The 9,136-nt window shown below is 39.7% G+C and overlaps 1 protein-coding gene across 1 annotated transcript in view; it reads left to right on the top strand.

Annotated features, from left to right (window-relative positions):
* LOC119427367 (protein jagged-2) overlaps window positions 1–5,096 on the top strand; it is a 46,269-nt gene extending 41,173 nt beyond the window's left edge. The window contains exons 25-26 of the mRNA XM_037694969.1: window positions 1,714–1,873; window positions 4,370–5,096. Of these exons, the coding sequence (XP_037550897.1) occupies window positions 1,714–1,873; window positions 4,370–4,860 (651 nt within the window). The 3' untranslated portion in view covers window positions 4,861–5,096. The remainder of the gene's footprint in view (window positions 1–1,713; window positions 1,874–4,369) is intronic.
* Window positions 5,097–9,136: the final 4,040 nt, after the last annotated feature.

The following is a 9,136-nucleotide window of genomic DNA, read 5'->3' as shown; positions in this document are numbered from 1 at the left end:
CAGAGGAGCTGAGGGAAACCAGTGGAGCTGAGGGAAACAGAGGAGCTGAGGGAAACAGTGGAGCTGAGGGAAACCAGATGAGCTGAAGGAAACCAGTGGAGCTGAGGGAAACCAGTGGAGCCGAGGGAAACCAGTGGAGCTGAGGGAAACCCAGAGGAGCTGAAGGAGACCAGAGGATTTGACCAGTGTCCCAGCCAGTTAGAGTTGCAGCAGATAAAGTCAATATTCCACAATAAATTTTCACTCGGTGGTAAAAGCCCCAAATTAGCATGAATAAGTACCTAGGATCTCTTATTTATTAAAATCACGGTATACACCTGAAAATCAAAAATTGCAACCATTATCAACATGGCTGCTGTTTTGTATGTAAAAAAAACAACAACAGCTTTTTCTTTGTAAAACTTGAATGGCTCAGCTATTCATGCACAACTGACTGTTGTGGTGGATCCAAACCGCTTTGGTTTCAAGTGCACTCAGCTTCGTGCAACTGTAATGAGTAGAGTAATATATTTGTGTCATTGTAAGATTTTCAATGACAGGCTTTGTGTTACCAATCAAAATCTATTAAAATCTATTATTACCGTTTTCATATTGTAACCTCACAAGACATTCAAGTTCCTCATTTATGTTATTAATACACTTTTACATCTGCAATTTTTCATATAAGTGACTTTTTTGACGCCAGAATTATATTTAGCATATCCAAAAACTTGTATTTTGATGCAAAGTTTTGGAAATTTTAACAATTCAATCTTAATTCAGGTCAAAATGACAAAAAACGACTTCCAAAGGCAGCCATTTTTAAAGAATGGCAGCTATTGGTTTTCCATGTGGATACCATAGTTTTGGAACTATAGGCCCAAGAGATTATGCCAGATGTTATCCTTGCACCACTAAAAAAAAAGAGGGTTTCACTAATCTACACTTTTAAAACGGTCAAAGTTCTGTTTTTCTGTTATTTAGTTCATTGAGTTGAATTTTTAGGCCCATTCCTTTGATGTATTTGTACTTCATTGTTCCTCGTGCCATTTCTCATTTACCCTCAGCTTCCTCAGTGTTTTTCCACTTAGTCTACCACCCTCACCTGTCCCTAATCAGCCCAGGTGTTTCCATTTTCCTCTAATCTCTCTGCTCTACTTATTCAGCCTGTTTCAACTCATCGGTTCAGCGTTACTTGGCCTCTGCACTTCAGCGGTTTGTGTTTTCGTGTTCTCTTGCAATCGTTTGAAGTTTTTGGTATTAGCTTATTTTTGCTGCCACGACAGCCTTTTTGTTTTGCTTTATTAAAAATGATTCTTTTTTCTAGTTTAACCTTTGAGCTCCATGTGTCTTTCTGCATTTGGGTCCAATCCTCCACCAAACCTTACAAATGCACAGTAAACAGACACTTTCTGAGCACAGGAAACCAAAGAAAGCATGACTAACAACAATAAACTCCAAATCAGCTCAAAACTAACACAGAATGATCCTCCAGAACTCCATCACTGACACACCTGCAACACCCCTGGATAACCTAGACAGATTATATTTCATGGTTCTCACCTGGACTGTCTATAGTGTAGCAGAAATAAAAAAAAAAACAATGAAAATATCCTATAGCTGAAATTATATTTAACAGCTGGATTGTAATTCGGGTCAAACAACTTAAATGATTTAAAAACTGTCCTGTTTTGCAGATGGTGCAAGTTTATTTCTCTGTCTTTGTCTTCGCAGTCTTTTGAGACAGATGGACGATCGAAGGACAGCGACTGTGGACAGATTCAGAGAGCAGCTAGTGCCATCACTGACGCTTTGTCAAAACGCCACAACACCACTGTCCTGCAGGCTGTGGTGGAGGCCAAAGTGGAGGTGAAGGTGGAGTGCCCTTCTGTAGGTGAGTGTTGACGACACAGAGGAGCCGACAGCCCAATTCTTCTGAGCCTGTAAAGACGTACAATCCTCAGATTAGGAAGAAATGTCACTTTTTATGGAAACTCAAGAGAAATTTCACATTAAGTGTACATTTTTAAACCAGCGCTTAATTTGAAAACCAAATGATGCCAGAATACAAATTGGGGGGGGGGGGGCGTCTGAGGGGTTCTCCCTCAGGAAATTATAAAGTAGATGCCATTTCCTGCATTCTGGTGTATTTTAACGGGTTGTTGAACATCTACATTTACCTACATCCCAGTAAGTAAACACTAATTCAATAACATAAAGAGCAACAAGAAGTAGCCTGACCAACAGCTCCCCTTGTGTGAATAGATGCCCCACTTCTCTCAAGCATCCTCGTACCTGCTCCAGTACTATCTCCATTGCCGCTGCCTTCATGTGCTTCAATTCTCAGTTGTTTAATTGTACAATAAGACTTTTTTTATGAAAGTAAATTGGACTGTCTTCTCGACATTTTGATCAATGTTATTTTGGTAAATTGGTGCCGTTGTTTTGATGCATGACTTACGTCATGTGATTACCCATCAGACATTTCTCATATTTTTAATAATCAAAATTTTATTAAGGACCCACTTAACTGTAATACTGATTTGATATTTAGTTGTGCTGTTTAATTATGTTTTTGTGTTTTTAATTAAACTGCCATGACTGTACTTCTAGGTGCGGAGATTATTTTAAGGGTAGAGGCGGAAATGCTTATTTGAAAAGGTAGATCTCATGTGATGTTAGGAAGCTCGTAAGTGGCTATTACGTTTAAAATTAGTTTTCATGTAATTATTTTCAGTTTGCATGTCCAAAATAGGTTTTATTCATTCAAAGCAGTCAAATTTGTTCATAACTTTATTATTAGTAAGCCTGTGAGTTAACAGATCTAAGCAAACACTTACCGGAATGCACCCTGTCAAAATAAGAGTTTAAGAGAGGGATCCTGTTCTGGCAGGATCTGGCTCAAATTAAGCACTTTTTATCCAAACCCAATGTTTTTATTCATTTTTTAAATCTGATTCAAGATGATGAAGTTTTATTTAAGACAAATAAAGATCTGATGTGTTTGTCTAAACATAAAGTTTGAAATCAGTAGGAAACTAGTCCCCAAGCTTGTATTTGTAATCAGTTGCCTTTATTCTTAACATGGCACTAACTCGGTTAACGTTCCAAAGGCCTGAGCTCATATCAAATGGTAAATGGACTGTCTTTATATAGCACCTTTCTATCTAGTCAATATACTTGAAGCGCTCACAACCAGTGTTCTCATTTACCCATCCACACAGATGGATGGGTGTTGTCTAGTTCAAAGACTGTACCAGGGTTCTGTCTATGGACCAGTCTGACATGCAAGATATCACTCACGTGCCGTCCTGTTCCCAGAATCGGTACAGAAGAGACATGAAGCCAAAGCCCATAGCTAACCCACCTTAATACCAGGAGGAACACCGGAGGGTTTTCCGAAATCCTTGGCAAGACTGATCTTCACCTCTTGGTGCCACCATACGAGCACACAATGGTCTTCTGTGTCAGTGCAGAACCATTGAACATGATGCAATGCCCCTTAACATCTGTACATGGCACCCAGCTTCAGGACCACTGTAAACACATCTGTCTCCTCTCTGGTGTTGGCAGCCTGTAGAGCCTGAAGCTTTAGTGAAGCTGATGCCATTAGTTCAGACACAGTGTGAGGTGGTGCATTATAAAAACTCCAACACCTGAGTCCTACAACAGATGCAGATGTCCTGGGGTTCTGTAATGTTTGATGTACAACACAACAATCTTCTTGTAGTGCAGTCCGTCTTGGTTGATGGGAACCTTCACAGCGTGTTTTGCAAACCTTATGGACTCCTTCCAACTTTGGGTCACTGTAGTCCATTACCCTCAAGTACCCTTTGTTTCCACCATTGGGTTGTTCACATTTGTACACCCCACATGTCAGTCAGCTCCATGACCCAACCAACCAGCCTTGTGTAAGCTCACAATCTAACCACTGTTGGGCTCCATCCAGAGCAGTGATGCAACTGCCAGATTACATCATTTTTCACTCCTGATGCTATTGCTGGTCCTCTGGTGCTTGTTGCAAATCAAATCATTTTCAGACCCATCACTGGTCTACATATGGACCACAATATGTCTTAATCACAGCGTTCCTTCTGGATGTTGAAAGTTTACTGTCAGTGAGTGAAAATACATCACAGGAGTTTGGAAATATTAGTTTGTTTTCAGGGTATTTTGGACAACAGTGGGTTGTTGTAGCATTATTTTGTATAAAAACCTAAACCCAAAGAAATAAACCCACCTTTTCTTCATGAATTGTATACAATAGGGTCTGTGTACAAATTCTATAGAAACTTGTGAAATCCATCTAATCTGGACGATGCAAACTTTAAAATCAGTTTTTGGTTAATTACTGAGGTCTTCTAACCGGTCCTCATCCTGCCTCTTTCAGGTTATCTGGTCCCTGTATTGTGTGTGGTCTTCAGCATCCTGTGGATCTTCTGCATCGTGGTTTGTGTTTGGTGGACCCGCAAGAGGAAGAAAGAGCGCGAGAGAGCAGCTCAATCAGAGGAAACCACGGTGAACAACCAGGTGGAACCGCTGCAGAGCAATAACGTAAAGACCAACCGGGACAGAGACATTCCATATGAATGCAAAAAACTGATGGGTCCTGCTGACAGGACGTGTGACGAGGCAGAAGAGGAGGAGGAACAGACTGGTGAGGGAGAACAGGAGGAAGATAAGGAGTGGGCACTGGGCATGAGGGACAAGCATCCACCTCAGAGGTGCCCCGTAGCTGAGGCCCAGAACAGGGGCTTTATCTTGAATGGTAGTGGGCCGGTGAAGGTGCCACATCGGACGGCGTACAGCCTCAAAGACAACCGATGTAAAAACCTGAACACTGCAAAGCTCGGTGAGAACATTAACGACCACTACGTGTGACAAACTGAGGAGGAGGAGGAGGAGGGACCTTCTTCACCGTCACTGACTTGAACTCATCATTGCACCAAAAGTGAAGATTACAAACGCTTTAATATTTTTTAAATTCTTTATTTAAAATCCTTTCTCTGCAGCATGGAGTCTTTCTTAAAACCACAAACACTAAATAACAAACACCAAAAAAGGCGTGAAAAATAAATCACAGCTTCTGGATTTCAGGAGTTTTATTTGTCACAATGATGGAATCACAAATGTTCTTAATATTATTTCTTTGTTTACAGACATTGTTGATTCACATCAACATATTTTTGAGATTTAGGCAAACCTCCCAGTCTGGCAGCTGTTTGTGTCTGTTGATTCTGTACTCCATGAAAAAATCATGTTATTAGACAAAATTACAGTTTTGTATAGACTCACTTAGTATATACATTGTTGACACAAAGAACCCTGCTGTGTGTGTGTATATGTATACTGTGTAAATACATACAGTATTTACACATATATATACATATATATATACATATATATATATATATATATATATATATATATATATATATAGTGTATATACTGTGTACATGCAGGTGCTGGTCATAAAATTAGAATATCATGAAAAAGTTCATTTATTTCAGTAATTCCATTCAAAAAGTGAAACTTGTATATTATATTAATTCATTACACACATACTGATATATTTAAAATGTTTATTTCTTTTAATGTTGATGATTATAACTGACAACTAATGGAAACCCCAAAGTCAGTATCTCAGAAAATTAGAATATTACGAAAATGTTCAGTATTGAAGACACCTGGTGCCACAGTCTAATCAGATAATGAACTCAAAACACCTGCAAAGACCTTTAAATGGTCTCAGTCTAGTTCTGTAGCTACACAATCATGGGGGAGGCTGCTGACTTGACAGTTGTCCATAAGACGACCATTGACACCTTACACAAGGAGGGCAAGACACAAAAGGTCATTGCTAAAGAGACTGGCTGTTCACAGAGCTCTGTGTCCAAGCACTTTAATAGAGGCGCGAAGGGAAGGAAATGATGTGGTAGAAAAAATTGTACAAGCAATAGGGATAACTGCACCCTGGAGAGGATTGTGATGCAAAACCCATTCCAAAATGTTGGGGAGATTCACAAAGAGTGGACTGCAGCTGGAGTCGATGCTTCAAGAACCACCACGCTCAGATGTATGCAAGACATGGGTTTCAGCTGTCGCATTCCTTGTGTCAAGCCACTCTTGAACAAGAGACCACATCAGAAATGTCTCGCCTGGGACTGCTGCTGAGTGGTTCAAAGTTTTGTTCTCTGATTAAAGTAAATGTTGCATTTCCTTTGGAAATCAAGGTCCCAGAGTCTGGAGGAAGAGAGAGGCACAGAATCCACGTTGCTTGAGGTCCAGTGTCAAGATTCCAAAGTCAGTGATGGTTTGGGGCCATGTCATCTGCTGGTGTTGGTCCACTGTGTTTTCTGAGGTCCAAGGTCAATGCAGCCGTCTACCAGTAAGTTTTAGAGACTTCCTGCTTCCTGCTGCTGACCAACTTTATGGAGATGCAGATTTCATTTCCAACAGAACTTGGCACCTGCACACAGTGCCAAAGCTACCAGTACCTGGTTTAAGGACCATGGTATCCCTGTTCTTAATTGGCCAGCAAACTGGCCTGACCTTAACCCCATAGAAAATCTATGAGGTATTGTGAAGAGGAAGATGTGATGCACCAGACCCAACAATTCAGAAGAGATGAAGGCCACTATTAGAACAACCTGGGCTCTCATCACACCTGAGCAGAGCCACAGACTGATGGACTCCATGCCACGACGCTTTGCTGCAGTAATCCAGACAAAAGGAGCAACAACTAAGTATTGATGCTGCACATGCTCATACTTTTCATGTTTATACTTTTCAGTTGGCCAACATTTCTAAAAAATCCCATTTTTTAAATTGGTCTTAAGTAATATTCTAATTTTCTGAGATACTGAATTTGGAGTTTTCATTAGTTGTCAGTTATTATCAACATTAAAAGAAATAAACATTTGAAATATGTCAGTATGTGTGTGTAATGAATGAATATAATATACAAGTTTCACTTTTTGAATGGAATTACTGAAATAAATCAACTTTTTCACAATGTTCTAATTTTATGTGTGTGTGTGTATATATATATATATATATATATATATAATCTTTTCCTGGTGCATGCTCAATAATCCAGGTATTCAGATATAACAAGGTGGAGTCAGGTCCTCTGGATGAATCCGTCCTAGCTTGTTAGATCAAAGCTAAATATTTATAAAAGTAATCCCACATGTGTGTGTGCACACACACATGTGGGATTACTTTTATAAATATTTAGCTTGAGTTGAGGCTTATTGTTTCCTGCAGATATTTTATAAGTCACTGCCTTTCAGAGGTTCTTTGTGGTTCCACAGTATTTAATTTGTTTTTTACACCCATACAGAAACTTTATAAAAGGGAAAGAAGTTTAAAGTTTAACCTTTCTATCAGAGCAAAACCTTTTTTTTATTATTGTGTACAGTTTAAATGTAAATAAGATGAAAAGTTTGTGTAAATTTCATTTCTGTAAGTTAAGTGATGCTTTGTATTATAATCTAAAAAATAAGGTTGTTTTTATGTCATTCCTTTTGTCGCAGGTTTTATACAACGTATTTGAAAATTAGACCTGATTTTAAATGTTTGAGGAGAAAATCAGGATGATTTGTTTTGATGTAAAAATATTTATTTCACCCGTTTTGAATAGAAATGCAGCTTTTCTCAGGCTAGTGAATCCCTCTTTTTTTGTTAAAGTGAAATTTGCAGTGCAGTGATTGAACTAATAAAATTATTGCTGGGGTTCTTATCTAAAAACATTTCAGTCATTGGTGTCCAGGTTCTCCATCGTATAAACTGTTGCAAACTGCTGGAATCATTCCACTTTGTTTAAATTTAAGTTTGAATTAAGTCATTTATGATGTTCACGGTTGGACTGGGTCACGGTGGACCAGGTCATGTCTCCCTTGGGTGGTTTCATCACCTCGTCCTGATCTCAGTTGTAGCTGAGGCTTGAGGCCAGTCCTGCTTCAAACTCCCACTGTCCAAACCACAGCGGTGCACCTGGCCCAGGTGGCCGTGCAGCTTCCACCACCCCCACACTCCACCCGGGACCTTGACACGCTGCCATCAGTCTGATAAACCACCACTCTTTACAGAACCTGTTGCGTCCTGGAGACACCCCCCCCCCCCCCCCATGCAAAGACCCATCCAGGTTCTATCTGGTTAGTTTTTACATTTTATTCTAGTCACCGTGGCTTCAGTCCAAACCAAAAGCTGGGATTGTTTTACTGATGGTACTGATTTAGTCATGTGCTCTTCTTTAACAGTCCTTACATTTTGTTTTGTGAGAGGCTTGCTTGAAATGACATAATTAAAACGTACGTTGATCTCAGAAGGTGACGGTGGAGATCTAGCAGACCTGTGTTTTATTAAATGCGCCGCAACAACTGGAGAAAAATCGGTGGATCAAAAAGTCTTGAAGGGTCTCTACGTGTCCAATGAGCCGTCTCTGACCTCCTAGTCTCAGCCAATGGGCATGTGTTTAGGCATGACATCATTTGTCCCTTTAATGACTCTGTGGGAAATGATTACCTTTAGGCAGCTCTGTATGAAAGCCCTGCAGCAGCTGCTCTGGATACCTTCATGCTTGGCAGGAGGTTTTGTGCCTCGCTGTATGTTCATTAACACAACAGTTGTTTTGGGAAGAATGGGAAACGTGTCTGGAATCCTGGAGTCACATGAATTTAAAGAGCTGATCCACTTGGAGAGGAGCTCAGAGAAGGAGAAGAGGTGATGGAAGCAGAGGCAGGAGGAGGGGGAGGCCCTGAAGGCATTAGGATCACATACCATCCCACAATATAACCTCTTTGATGTATGTTGCTTTTCATTATTTCAGAGATGAATACTTTTAATGGTGTGGCAATAACACTATATGAATTATTTCATCTGAAGTTCAGAGGAACTTCCTGACTTTGGTTAGAAGAAATGTATGATGATTTATCATTACCATCAACTGACCTTAATTATTATCAACTGACCTTAAATACCATCAACTGACCTTAATTATCATCAACCGACCTTAATTATCATCAAGTGACCTTAATTATCAACTGACCTTAAATAGCATCAACTGACCTTAATTATCATCAGCTGACCTTAATTATCAACTGACCTTAATTATCATCAAGTGACCTTAAATATCAAGTGACCTTAATTATCA

Source organism: Nematolebias whitei, chromosome 21 (genome assembly GCF_014905685.2).
Source record: "Nematolebias whitei isolate Nwh7 chromosome 21, NemWhi1, whole genome shotgun sequence".
In the NCBI taxonomy this organism is placed as follows: domain Eukaryota; kingdom Metazoa; phylum Chordata; class Actinopteri; order Cyprinodontiformes; family Rivulidae; genus Nematolebias; species Nematolebias whitei.
Note: the sequence above shows the minus strand (reverse complement) of the source record. Positions and strands in the feature narration are given on the sequence as shown.